This window comes from Fistularia commersonii, chromosome 12 (assembly GCF_037954325.1).
Source record: "Fistularia commersonii isolate RoL2024-O1a breed Wild chromosome 12, RoL_Fcom_v1.0, whole genome shotgun sequence".
Classification (NCBI taxonomy): domain Eukaryota; kingdom Metazoa; phylum Chordata; class Actinopteri; order Syngnathiformes; family Fistulariidae; genus Fistularia; species Fistularia commersonii.
This window is the reverse complement of record NC_141295.1, coordinates 14559937-14574139: the sequence shown is the minus strand read 5'-3', so window position 1 is coordinate 14574139 and position 14203 is coordinate 14559937. Positions and strand designations below refer to the sequence as shown.

The 14203-nt window shown below is 39.6% G+C and overlaps 1 protein-coding gene across 1 annotated transcript in view; it reads right to left on the bottom strand.

Annotated features, from left to right (window-relative positions):
• cntln (centlein, centrosomal protein) overlaps positions 1 to 11127 on the bottom strand; it is an 82559-nt gene extending 71432 nt beyond the window's left edge. Inside the window, exons 1-5 of the mRNA XM_086156195.1 lie at positions 10830 to 11127; positions 10264 to 10352; positions 5832 to 5920; positions 3601 to 3685; positions 804 to 938 (exon numbers count right to left, since the gene is read on the bottom strand). Of these exons, the coding sequence (XP_086012321.1) occupies positions 804 to 938; positions 3601 to 3685; positions 5832 to 5920; positions 10264 to 10344 (390 nt within the window). The 5' untranslated portion in view covers positions 10345 to 10352; positions 10830 to 11127. The remainder of the gene's footprint in view (positions 1 to 803; positions 939 to 3600; positions 3686 to 5831; positions 5921 to 10263; positions 10353 to 10829) is intronic.
• Positions 11128 to 14203: the final 3076 nt, after the last annotated feature.

Sequence of the window (14203 nt, the reverse complement as noted above, 5' to 3'; positions counted from 1 at the left end):
TCAAGGGGGCCAGATAAACAACAGTGACGAAAGGAAGGGAAAAGCTATTTGAACTAAGGACGGGGCTGAAATGAATATGCAAACAGTGTAACGGCTCTGCTGCAGGAATCACCTGCATAGGCCGCTGATTAGCCAAGGTCACCTGTGCTGCATGCCTGGGCCCATGCGGCACGCTGCTGGCGGTGTGGGCCGAGCCATACTGCAAGGGATGGGCTCGTGCAGGTAGAGAGGCCAGTGTGTCTCCTCTAATGACAAGCTTCTAATGAGAGCAGCACTTGCCGCAAGACCCATTAGACTCAACCTCAGGTCTCCTTTGATGCTGTCCCCCACCATTTCTCACCATGAGACCTCACCAAGACTTTAAGGACCATTGCTTTATCAATTAATCATAGCCGGTCCCATCGTAGCGTAATTAGGGGGAAGCCACACTATCATCGCTATACTTTTCACTTTACCCATGAAGCGATCATTAAGTATTTATTTGTAAGTTAACAACCTGCTTTCCTTTCTCTTTTTTTTCATGCTAGCACACACGCTTCCCAGCTGTTACGTATTCTCTGTTGTCATTACTGAGAAAGAAAGCTAAAAGCCCAAGAAGCGAGGGTGAAAAGCCAAAGAAAAGGACACCAATACACTGAGATCTTGCGTTGGATCGTTAAGGACTTCAGCTTCTTTTCTTGAAGATTAAAAACACAGGATTCAGATCACGTAGAGTGTCATACTGTTTCTGAAGAGGGTGTTAGTAAACAGAGAATCACAACATACAAGTGCTGACGGCGCTGATGGAAATACGTCTCACCTACCTGAAGTTCCTTACTCTTACAGTTCAATTGTTCTTGGAGGGTTGTCAGCTCCGTCTTCATTAAACTGCCCTCCTCATCGACTCCTGTCCTCTTCTGTACCAAATTGATAAGCTCCTGCTGCTGCCCTGCCACTTTCTGGGGCAACCCAGCAGAAAGCACAAGTCACACATAGAGAACAAAAAGAAAGAGTCACAGGTCCTCACATTGCAACTGAGCGTGAGAGCGTGTTTATGATTGTAATAAAGGTACTAAATGAGAGCATTGTGAAATAACCATATTACCACCTAACTGATTCATAACATGTTAAATATTTTCAAAACTAGATTTTTTTTTTAAATTATAACAATTCATTTTCAACATAAGCACAGGTTGAAATATGAGTGCATAAAATGATTATCATTTAAGATTTATAGTGGTAAGCCAAACATCGTAAAGCTCCATTATGATTAACTTATTGATTGTGAAGGTTCACTGACTGAGGGCCAGCAGAAATGGTTCATGATTTTAATGCCAACCCACATCTTATGCAAATATATGTTCCCTCCATGCTTTTGGCAACCTCTGCAGCCTTAGTATGAAGAAGCTGGCCTCCTAGCTCAAGCAGCTGGGGTTTGGAATTGGCTGATAATCCACAGCCTTCTGTGGGTACATCCTCGTTTCAAATAACACAGTGCTCTGGGATGCAATTAATTGCCATGTCAGATACATCCAGATAGTGGATTTAGCGTTCCTTGCTACTTCTAGCTCACTGTGCAAAGAACAGAGGGGCTTTAATAGAGATTTATACTGGAGAGCGGAAAATAAATTCAAACGTTGATAATGAGGTAGGCAAGAACAATTTTGAACCCCAGTAGTGTTCAATTGATAGAGGAAAAATAGGGGAGGGGGGGATATTCCACCAAGCTAAGAGGTCTAGGACAGAAAGATTAGCATTTGAAAATTCCCAGTGCAGTTCAAAAATGAAAGCTAATTATGTTACAAAAATGGAGAGGAACTGTGAGGCAACCTATATCGAGAAAGAGGCGGAAAAAAAAGATGAGGAGGAAAAAACATCAAAGCCTGAGAACTGAGACATTAAGAGAAGTGTAAGATCCTGTGTGGACTCAGCAGACCATCACATCTCCAAAAAAAAAGAGGAAGAAGCAATTAATCACTATTCGGTTCTGCGCAGCTCAAGAGTTGAGAGACATGATGATGACACGGCGTCAGGGGGCCGAGATGACACAGCACAGAGAGCAAAGTTAATAGAGACATTTTCAAATACACTTGCTTTCAGAACAAAACAGAGTGACAATCGGTTGAATTCGCACAATGAGGTTTGCATTTCATCATGTGGCCTTAATTTAAATAGATCTATTCATAAGTACAAAAAGATATTAAATGTTAAAACTAACTGATCAGTTGTTTTGCTTAACTTTATTCTTTGGCTCATAAAAGCTTGAAAGAATGAAAGTATATTGTACCTATGCAGGATTGAAATTGAACAGACTTTGATAAAATACAATCAAATTACTCTAAGCAGGGGTTTAGTCCGTTGGGACCGAGGGTTGCACGCTCAAGACCCATTTGGACTGCTTTTTATGGACTGTGGACTAGGCACTGAAGAGGTGTCAGTTCACCTTCATTAGCTCTGCCAAGCTACCATTGAGCAAGGCACCAGACCCCTGCACTACTCCCTGATGACCCCCTATAGATGCAACTTTCCACTCTGTCATTGCTCCATTGTTGCATTTGTATAAGTTCTGTTGGGGCTTGTGTGTCTGTGTGCATCTCAGTCTTGTGTGTAACAATGACAATAAAAAGCTGTAACCATAATTTCCCTAAAAGGGATCAGTGAAGTATGTCACTTAAATTCAACTTAATGCCCCAATAATCCTTAAGAATCCTTAACAGCCCAGAAATAAATAGGCTGTCCATGCTCCGGATGCTGTCATCAAAAATGTGTAGGTACTGTTGTAATTAGCTGTTTTATGTTATCCATCTAATTGCTGCTATTTCTGATAAATTTGGATTTTCAATTAATCACCGAAATAAAAATCTCACTCGGATAAAATATATTTTAGGACACCGCAGACCTTGGGCCTCGTTGTTTTTCGCAGAATTTGCATTATAATTGTACAAGCCAAAGTCATGGGGCCGATACAATTTAAAACTACTTTCGACTCATTTTGCGTTTACAAATTACATCAGACTAGAAAGTTTGGGTATGTGCATGAGGCTCGCAGTCAACCCTCTCAAGGGGTATAGACTCAATGCACCAAGACTGGTCATGTCTAAACATGAAGTAGCTGATCAATGCTTTTCAGCCAATAGTGGCACCAGCTACAAGGAAGTATAAGGAAAGTAATAAATACTTGTTTGGAATAATGAACACAGTTCCATACATTGACAAGTTTGATTGAGGCATCCTGGAATCACTTAAAATCAACATGTTGAATCACACAAAAATTACAGGTATAAACAAAGTCAACATTTGTTCATGTGTCTTTGCACTGAATCAGTTGAATGGGTTGCGGCTGTCAAGTGCTAAAATGTTGACATACAGGGGTGAATATGTGACTTGTAATGTGAAGGGGCACGATCACCTCCATTAACCGGGCACATTTTTAAAAGAAAAATATTTCGCAATTAGCAAATATGATCAATACAAGAGGCAGACGTATTAGGATTATTTTGATGATATTAGAAAATATCCCATAGCACATGTTAAACATCCTTTGCAAGAAATGTGGTATTCGTCTTGTATCGAGAGCAACACGTTAGATACTTGTTAGAGACAGAATGTTGTGACCATTACCTGCTCCAGCTCCTGTATCCTGTAGTCTTTAACTTGGAGAATCTCCAGGACTTTTCTATCCTTAATCTCTGCTTTATGCTTCTCCCTAAAAGAAAGGAACAAAGAATAGGAGCCATGCAAAGAGGACTCTCAACAATAGACATTTTATAATTCTGTAATTACTGATTACAGTACTTGCAGATTAGCTTGAAAGAGACAAATGTGGACAAACGGAGGCATTGTAAGATGTTATGTGTAGTTTAAAAAACCCATTACTCTTGATGTAAGAACTACTGAGAACGATTCTAATTCCATATAGTTCTAAGTCCATAGAGTTCCATACAGGAATACTGTACAGTTATGAATTTCACTTGTCAGAGTAGCGCATCTGCCACAAATAGCAAATACAATTAATGTTAAAACAAATCTTATGTTCATCAATGTATCTATGTCAAAAGCAGAGTAGACATTCTGAAACTGAGGAAAATGCACACTCATATGTACAAACCCAAGAGCAGCACCAAACTATGAACTTTTCTTTTTTGCCCCTAGCACCTCTTTTAGTGTATGAACTTTTTAGGAGACAAAAACAGAGCAGCAATTTGGGACCTGTTTGTTTCAACTGCTTTAAGCCACCAGGGCCCCCTCCCATTCCCTCTTCTCATCACTTACTCCTTCTACACCCCCCCATCTTCAAGGCCTTTTCTCTCGTCTCTTTGCCTCTTCTGATCAGCCCTCTCCCATGACAGACACAGAAATAAGTATCTGCTGTCTCTGGAGGAGCCAAAGCACAAGCTGCCCTTGCTATATCTCCTTGTATATTGGTCTGTGTTCACAATGTCCTAAGCAACCAACCAATCATTTGACAAAATCCACACAGGAAACAGGAAGGGGAGGGGGGGTTTGAACTGCAGTTCCCAGTGGGTCCCAGCGCTTGACTGGAGTCAACACAATTACCATGTCAATATCCTCTTGTGGATCAGGTGATACAATACACATACATTCAGGGTGTATGTTCACCATCAAGTCTCAAAGGACCCCCCATACTTTGATGGGGGTCCTATGGGAGTCTAATGGAACTAAAGAGGATGCACAGAAGTACTGGGAGGCATGAGTGCCGGGGAACCCGAGACGCTCTTATACTGAATTACACATTTCTGACTGTCATAAAAATGTCCTATTTTCATTTCATTCCTATATTTATTCATTCATTATCTATATTTCTTATCCTGCACTGAGGGTTACGGTGGGGCTTGGGCTAGTCCCAGCTGTCATTGGGCAAGAGGCAGGGTACACCCTGGACTGGTGGCCAGTCGATCACGGGCCCACATATAGAGACATGCAACCATTCACTCCTCATTCACAAGAGTGGGAAATTTAAAGTCTTCAATTAGCCTACCCAATGTTTTTGGATAACAGGACAAAACACAAAACAGACGAGCCTGGAGAAAACTCATGCAGACGCTAAGAGAATGTGCACACTCCATTCAGAAGGGCCGCCGCCGGAAACAGACCACGAGACCTCTTGCTATAGGGCTATAGCGCTAACCGCTATGTGACCCTCTTAGGTATTAGTACTACATAATACATCAGATAATACATCAGGGTGCAGTGATAAAAGACTTATTTGAAAAGATAACAAGACAGCCTAATTAATTGTGACGAATATTGTGCACTTTACATCAGAGGCAAGAATGACCTGTTTTCAAAAGATCAAACTCGATTTGATATTTATGAATATCAATGCCAAAAATCACATCCCTGGGTCTTTTTCCTCAGGTGTGTTCAAGAAAAAAAAACAAACACACAGAAATATCCTGTATTATATTAGATTTATAAAAACGGGCAACATTTTCAAAATCAAAAAAAGTGCACCTCTGTTCTATTGTGAACATTCCCATGCCACAGTTTTTGGTTTGGCTAAGCCACCCTGCAAAGGAGGTCGTTTTCAATCTTACGATATATCCGATAAAGACGAGTATTGGCAGGAGTGTTTCAACTGTCCAGAATGGGAGAGGCAGAGAAAGGGTGTTTTCATTAAAAGGGTTTCCATGGTTGAACTGCTAGACCGGGGATAAGAAGGCTTAAATCAGCATCTGCACTAGATTCCGTCATAACCCCAGTAGAACGGCAAAGGTGCCTTAAAAACCCCTTGAATGACTTTCACACATATTTCCCTTCACTTGTGAGATAAAAGGAATTTACAGCTGTTGAGCTTCTCAAGTAGCAAATTGAAAGATGAATCTACTCACCGTTCAACCACCAGACTCACAGCCTGGGTCAAGTCTGGATTTGCCACTTGCAGGCGTTTCCACAGAGACCACACAAACTCCTTATGTGCCTGTGAAAATATTAATTTTCTGAGTCAGAAACCTTCATCTTTGATTGAAATAAATAGTGTGTGTATGTATGTAGGTCTAGTAAGCTGGTCTGCTATTAATATGACCGCCCGTCAACACAAGATTTGGGACAATTTCTAGCCTCCCAAAAAAACGCGCCCCTTTTTTTTTTAACCTGATCACTGAAATGATCTGCATTGTTTGAAAAAAAAGGGCTCCACAGGGCCCAAAAACACAGAGAAGCAAAAAACTAGTTGAATTGTGACCTTGGTCCATTTCAGACATGTGTTAAAATGTTCAAAATTAGGTTTCAAAACTCTGAGAAATGTACAAGAAAGAAGTCAGGAATCAATTACCATGATATCTCCCAATCAATTACTGCTACTAATGAGTAAGGCTGTCCCAATGTGCCATGGCCACAGTGTATCACTCTACTAAACAGTAAGGCTGAAAAGAAGTCACAATAATAAATAGATTGAAAAATTGTGACCCTGAAAATGAAAAAAAGATGAAGCCATTTTCTGTTTAGCTCCATACCCTAGGGTTCACTGATCTGGCAAAAACAATATAATTTGGTATTTTGCACTGGAATTTAAGAACTCTTTTTTTTTTCTAAACTGGTATACACATTAAAAAAAAACAGTGACAAATACGTCCAAGATTTATTATTTGTTTTTATTCTTTCTTTGTGGATTTATCAAACCCCAAGCCTTGCATCGCTTATCGAACAGAATCGTGAGTTGACTGTATTATTACTACCTTACTAATGAGACTGTTGTAAGGAGCAAAATTTTCCTCTGAGTTGTCTCAGTAAGCAGTGAGGCCATAAGGGCAGCAGCAAAACATGTCAGCTTTTCTCATTTAAAAAAACAAAATTAAATCTGATCCTCGATGACATTAGCATACGAGAGGAGGGTTATTCAATCAATAATTTAAACATCTGGTACAAAATAGTTTTGATCTAATCTTAACAGAAATCTCCATTGCTGAGATGTGACCTTCGACTCAAGGGGAGCAAGCATTGACACTTGTCATTATGCACTATTTATGACTGGGGGGAGCCGGGATCCATATCAAAACACAGCAGTCAAGCTTGCATTTTCTTCATTAATCAATCGCTCTTGAGATATGTTTTCTACTACAGCTCCAAAGTAACTAGCCCCAAAGAAACTCAAAAACTGATGACAGAGAGAGTCATCCTCGAGTAGAAGAACCCAGCCAGCTCGACACATTTCCAATTCAAATTGTCTCTCTGGTTTTTCAAACATTTTTAAGCTGCATTACATTTAATGAGGGACATCTAAAAACTACATTTTCTGACATTAAAAGACAGAATTATACCAAATCGACTTAATATAAAATTATCTGATAAATTATGTTCACATCATCATAAGATAAAAGTCATCTCTCCCACTGGAATCTACTGGTCTCCAATTAGTACATGAATTTTAACCCCCATCTCAAAAGTGTCTAATCAATTATTTACTAAAATGGCAGAGGCAGACCTTGATAAGACCATGAAGTGAACATATAAAGTGGAAGGACTGAAGATGTATGTCTATAGGCATGGGAGTGCATATACATGGTGGGAATGCGTTGGGGGACAGACGACTCCCAAGAACAATCGAGCGGCCCCACTTCGACAAAGTTTAGGGTTGTGAAATAGGTGGCCTCCCTCAGACTGGCCTTCAGCTGACATTAGCGTCTGCAGACATGTGTTCAGTCAGGACCCTGATCAAGAGTTCTCCTCTGTAGTGTGTACTTAAAGATGCACTGAATGTGTGTTTGATGATTCTGAATTATTCATTTTCAATCGAGACACTAAAACACCATGGGCTGAACATATCAACGAGAGCCACTGGAATTCAGCCACATATTAATAAAATCAGCATTGGTCTAGAAGGAACATTTGCTAGCCGACAGATGAATCCCTTTGTAGTTAATGGCTGTCCTGAAGTAAATCTTGGCAGAGACTTAAGACATCAATGGTATTCAAATCCAACTATTTAAATGGTAAACTAAAGGTCCCTATTAGATGGACAGAATCTCTGATGTTACCATTCCAGACAAGACCACCAAAGATGGTTTCCATGTCAGTTCAATGTAAGGCAGCAGGAACAGTCTAAGAGTATCACTGTCAAACTGCTATCACTATGATATTCTGCATTACTGCCTATCACTATGATACTCTACATTGCTATCACTTTCGACATTTAACTATGCACACATTCTGGTCAAATAAAGTGACACTCTGCAGCCCGACCTCTAAATTATTATGTTTTTATTTCTTTGATTGGGGGAAAGGGCCTGACTATATTAATAAAAAATGGCAATGCATGGCATAATAATTCAGGAGCATTCATAACTTGAATGTCATCATTTTAAAATGATATTCAAAGGTTTTCAGTAGTTTTTTTTCCCATGGAGATGCATCACAATAAGCACTTGTAGAAATATAACATTAAATTAAAAAAAAAAGTCTCTGACTATCGCAAGGATTGTTTTGAGTTCATTGTTGTTATCTGATGTGGTATCAACGACACGACCTAATGAACCAAGATTAAATCTATAAAAAGTTTTTTAAAATGCATTGTTCCTCATTTGATGACAGTTTCACGGTTAGTTCCTTTCAACATTAATAAATCATGAATTAAACTGGTTCTTTCTGGTTTTCCTAAAATGTATATCTGTTGATTTTCAGGTTACTTGCTCATTTTTGGGGGGTATAATTTTGCCAACATTCGGATATGAATTTAAAGAGTTATATTTGGAATTGCAATTCTCTGAATAACAATGAGGACTGGTACTTATTTTACATAAGTCAAAGAATATTCGACAATCTTTCACCCTGCAATTGTAATGAAGATAAAAGGGCTGTTTTTTGGTAAATATATGAACTTTGCATCAGTGCACCATTTATACTTGTAGAATGACAGAATTTAATGACAATTTACAGTCACACATGAAGTTACACCCATATTAAGTGGCATTTAGAGATGAATAAAAACACACAAGTCATACATCATCTGCTTCGGCCCACAGCTGTCTACGTTTGTGACAAACTGCTGTGGATATGCAAAGTGAGAAATGCTCATTTCAGCTCACATGTTATTAGGCACCACCTGGTGGTGAGTATGCAAGGACACCATCCCTCATCCACTGAAGATGAAAGCTTCCCAAATATGCTCAAGTGAGTACTGGGGCTGTGCAGCAGTATTTATTTGTACAAACAGAAAAATGGGGGGTTTATGTGCAGACAAATACTACTGGTGATATTGATGTACTGATACTACTGGTATTGCAAAACTCTTTCAATAAAATGATGTGAGCAATTCTGATAATTTTCACTGAAATCCGTGGCTGCTCAAGTGAATCAAAATGTAACCCCTGAAAATAGAGAAAGATTTTAGCATAAAGAGCTAAATTACAGTCATAGCCTATAAATCCGAGAGCACTAATCCACATGTTTTGAAGAGAATTCATAATTTTCAATTGAAATTCCCTAATTTTATCTGAATGACTCACCTGAATATATACAAAGGAAAATCTTGTTTGTATACATTCAAAAAGAAAATCATTGTAATGATTTGATTCATGCTGGTAGTTATGATTTGAAATAGGTGTAGATGGAGGAATAAAAAAAAAAAACCCACTATGGAAGGCCAAAATCAGGCTTTTATAAGTGACATGCCTTTTATACTGCACAGATCAATACTTTTCCGCCTCGATTTGAGGTTTAACCTCCTGGTTATTAACTTTATTTACATTGATGTTATTTTATGAAAACAGCAACTCCAACATCAGTGGAATTCTTTTAAAAAAATGACTTCTGAAAATGCATCCATTGATCTATCCACTGTCTACCACTTATCCTACTCAGGGTCGTGGGGGATGCTGAAACCTATCCCAGCTGCCATCGGGCGAGAGGCAGGGTACGCCAGTCAATCGCAGGGCCACATAAACAGACACAACTATCCACTCTCATTTGTACATCTGGCCAATTTTCCCAATTTTTCCAATTAACCTGCAGCATGTTTTTAGACTGTGGGAGGAAACCTCTCGCAGACACAGGGAGAACAGGCAAACTCCACACAGACAGGTCCCCTGTCCGAATTGAACCACAGTCAGCTGAAAATCACCCAGAAAAAAGGGAATTAATCCCCAAAACAGCTTTTTAAGAAAGGAAACATGGTGGGAAAAAAATTAAATTTGTATGCATGACTGTCAACATGGCAACTCTCATGAATTGCAATTTTTTTTGGGTGCTGTCTAAAATGTAACATATTATTTATGGATCTTGCATATACGTTGTTTATCTACTAATGATTCCCGGCTTTGCACATACCTGGCACTGCATCAATTCTTCAGCTAAACTTTTGACTTGCTCCTCCAATACAAGGATCCGGGAGGCGTCTTTGGAGGTCATGGCGGGGGCTGCAAGGATGGCAAAACATCAATACATCATAAAAGACAATGGTTGTCGGATTCCTTTTATTTCTACCCCTCAAGTTGTAAAGAGTAAACGGTTATCCGAATGAAAAGGTGGATGTAATCGGCAGTTACTTTGTTTCACTTACTGCTTAATCCACTTAAACGGTACAGTGATTCAATATCTGAAATGTCCTTTCTTGACTGAAACTAAAGTTTACATGCGAAGACAGACATTAACACGCACAGGATAAGAAGTGTAGGATAAGCTGATGCTTTAGGGGATATCTCATATATCAATTCCCTCGCAGTGAACAAGATGGGAATTTTCTGCACAAAAGCAAAACAAACGTTGCCGGTGTGAGCACAGCTGTCGAGTGGTTTGTGTGTACGCGGTCTTTCTCTATTCGCCATTCCGGACTCACAGGCAGAGACGGGGGAAGTTTTTTTTTAATTCTCTCGGAGGGGAAATTCGTCTCTTACCTGTTCAGACAACTTGAAATACAGTTGTTAACAGTTGCGGAAGCTATACTGAGTTCAGTTAGCTTAAGCTAGCGCGGCTAACGTCATGACAACTTTAGTTTTCCGTTGACAACCCTCGTTTCGAGAGAAGCTCCGTAACAGCGTCACCATATTCTTCAAAGACAGCCCTTTTATTCTCCCGGAAAATGAACGGTTGAAGCGTTATTTTACTTTTTCGACAAAAAGAAAAACAAACGTCCCCGGTCAAAGTGACTGTCGAGGCACTTTAATGTATGAACGTTTCACGTCTTTCAAACCAGCCCGCTGTTTTCCGTCTGAGTCCCCCTGCGTCATGCTTATCACGTCATTTTGCGACAGTTTACATCGAGTTGCGGCAGTGTGTTGATCTATATTCAATATACTAAATTGATCCTATTATAAACTCTTGATCATAATGTTTTTTTTTCTACCTGATGGATAAAAACATGTACACAAATTCATAAATCTCTCCTGCTGATATTTGCCTTGCTTTTAATGAGCCATCGTAAGGTCAGAAGCTACCATGTACAACCTATTCATAATGTTGGGTCTAAAATGACATTTTGAACACTAATGGAAACAGGGGAGAGCCAGACATGAATTAACAAAGGCGTGTGTTTGACATCTGCTTTGCTTGTGAGTCAAGACAACTTTACATTGTGTTGCTAATGTCTTTAACTACGCAGCCAGGATTTGGGGCTTAGTGTAAGAAGAAAATGAAGAAATATGAGGACTGGCACTCCTCCTCAGTCAGACAAATGTTGGTTCATCTGGTCATTGTTTTGCTCTATCTCGCTCTCTCTGACATACAGACAAACACACACACACACACACACACACACACACACACAAACAGGGAGAGAGAGAGAGAGAGAGAGAGTGAGAGATACAATTGACTTAGCATGATTAGGGTGATTTTTGACCCACGAACACAGCCCCTCATTAAGATCCTCATTTGTGGAACAATTTTAGAGGCAATAGACTGGTACATAATGCGCAACATCTGCCTTCCTCCTGCTTCATTTTCAGGCGCACAAACTAACACATGGTATCTATGAATACCCCTCCCTCACTCGCTCTCTGGTCACAAGAATTAGGGACCATCATGCATCTGCAAGGGGGGGTCTGAGTCCTGTCTTCCATGGCTTGTCCTTCTCTTCATATGACAGTAATCTACAGATTGTGAGTATACTTGATTTAAGTAATAGTATTACCAGATTACAAAAAAATCACAAAAAAACTGAGATAAATTTCACCAGTTGTCTCATGCTTCAAAGAAGAGTTCAATGAACATTATGTTCCTCAAGACTACATCTTATGTCCCTACCATCCGTATGACACATATAATCCGGTCCCAGACACTTCCTGTCTTGTTCTACGCAGGCATGCTCCACCATGTTTTAACAGCAGCCTCTTTCAAGTGCTTTTTTGGTGCGTCCCGCTAATGACAGATCAATCCAGATCTAACAGTGCTGAAGACATACAGTTAGATCTCTAATGAGCACTCTTTCATAAGTGTAGTAAGGTGCTTCCTGCTTTTACTGAAAAAAGGAAGGATTTTTGTCATGTCAAGTCACGCCAAGCTGTCTCCTTATTTTACTTTCTAATGTAGAGGTGTTGTTCTGTTTATTCACCTGGATCGTAATACAAAGGAATGAGGAAGAGGACATTGTTAATTTCTATTGATTAAATCTGAGGGATGACTTAAAAGCACTGAAGCTTAAGATCAGCTTAAATATAAGTTGCAAACGATCTAACTAATGGCCCTTCCTTAAAATATATTTATGACAGAATTAGTTCAGGTATTTTTAACCTTGACTTGTATTCATTTACTTGTTCTTACAACAAAATTTCAGTGAACTTTAACAAAAATTAAAAACACAGCGCTTAAAACTTTGCTTTCTTGATCTTAATCAGTAGTTATAGGAAGCTGCCAAATTTACTGCACAAATATGCCACAGCTCTGCAATCAGTACGAAAATATTGTTGATTTTGAAATCATCATTGTGCTGGAATTTCTGACATTGGATTTCAAGTGTGAACTGAGAATGAATCCTCGGGTTTACTCTGTGAGGTCCCAAGAACAATGAGATTGTGACTGAAAACAAATCTTTGCCATGCTATGCTGACCATAATTTTCTCACGTTAAAATTTGTGAATATCAAATAAAAACTGAAAGCGTATTTCAGTATTTTCTCATTTGTAAAATGTGTGGTGTGTTTTAATTATGTTCCTCGATCAGATTATTATTGTCCTAACATGAGACTTGTGGAATATCACATATTCTTACCAAACAAATTAAAAGTGACTTTTCACAACAATTGCCAGAGCAGGGACTCAGATAATAAAGCAGCAAAGCTAAGCAATTCAGTGGCAGATGTAAAATGATTCTTGTTTGAAGTTGGATTTGAGTTCCTCTCATGTCTAATTGCCCAACTGTTAAAATGTGAAGAGCCACCTCTTGAAACAAGACGGCTCTTGCATTGACAATCCCAATAAGCATGCTTGTCACTCCCGTTCTGCCTCAGCAGAGTCACGGGGATGTTCAAGTGCTTGGCAGCATTTAATTTACCAAAGGAAGAAGTGACACGGAATTGTGATCATGCAAATGCACCTGCATGAAAAATTCAAGAACCAAATGACAAGCCCCGGGTTTGCCAGTGCTGACAAGGGTAGGAAGGGAGGCACATCCTGGAGAAAAACATGACACTCCATGGAGAATTGTGAAAGCACGGTCTCCGCCTGCTGCCTCAGGTAAGTGGGGATATTGTCTGCATTAATGTGGCCTACCTTTGATGCTCAGGGAGGAAAGAACCTGAGAACTGTGGGAGATGACAATAGTTACTAAAGAGTCACAAGCCCCTAGCTTTAAAGGAACAATGATTGTACAAAATGTCAGCGAGGATGTCAAACTTACTCCCTTTAGTAGAACATCGTTCCCCCTGGAAGGAAATCAGGCGAGCTCCTACATGACAGAATTAAATGCAAGTCTTTGAACACTTGTCACTTTGTCGCAGGGCTAATGACTCTATTTGCTTTGTGTCTAATCATTCCCGCTGAGCGAGACTCAATAAAAACAGCCTGTTACTGCTCGGGGTGATTTCTGAAAATGGAATTTCGCCACCACATATTTTGAAATGGCTCTCCAAAATAATGTTCAATTATTAACATTTAGAGGCTTGTTTGTACATACTTCTTTTCTAGAGATGCCTTCTGGATGAATGTCATGTCTCTCACTGAAGTCAGGGGAGGATTTATCAGCTTCTCTTAACCTTAAGCATGAGCCATCCTCATGCTGAATCCTGTGAGACCTTGGATTGCCTTACAAAACCCTAGGACAGAGAAACCATTGATTA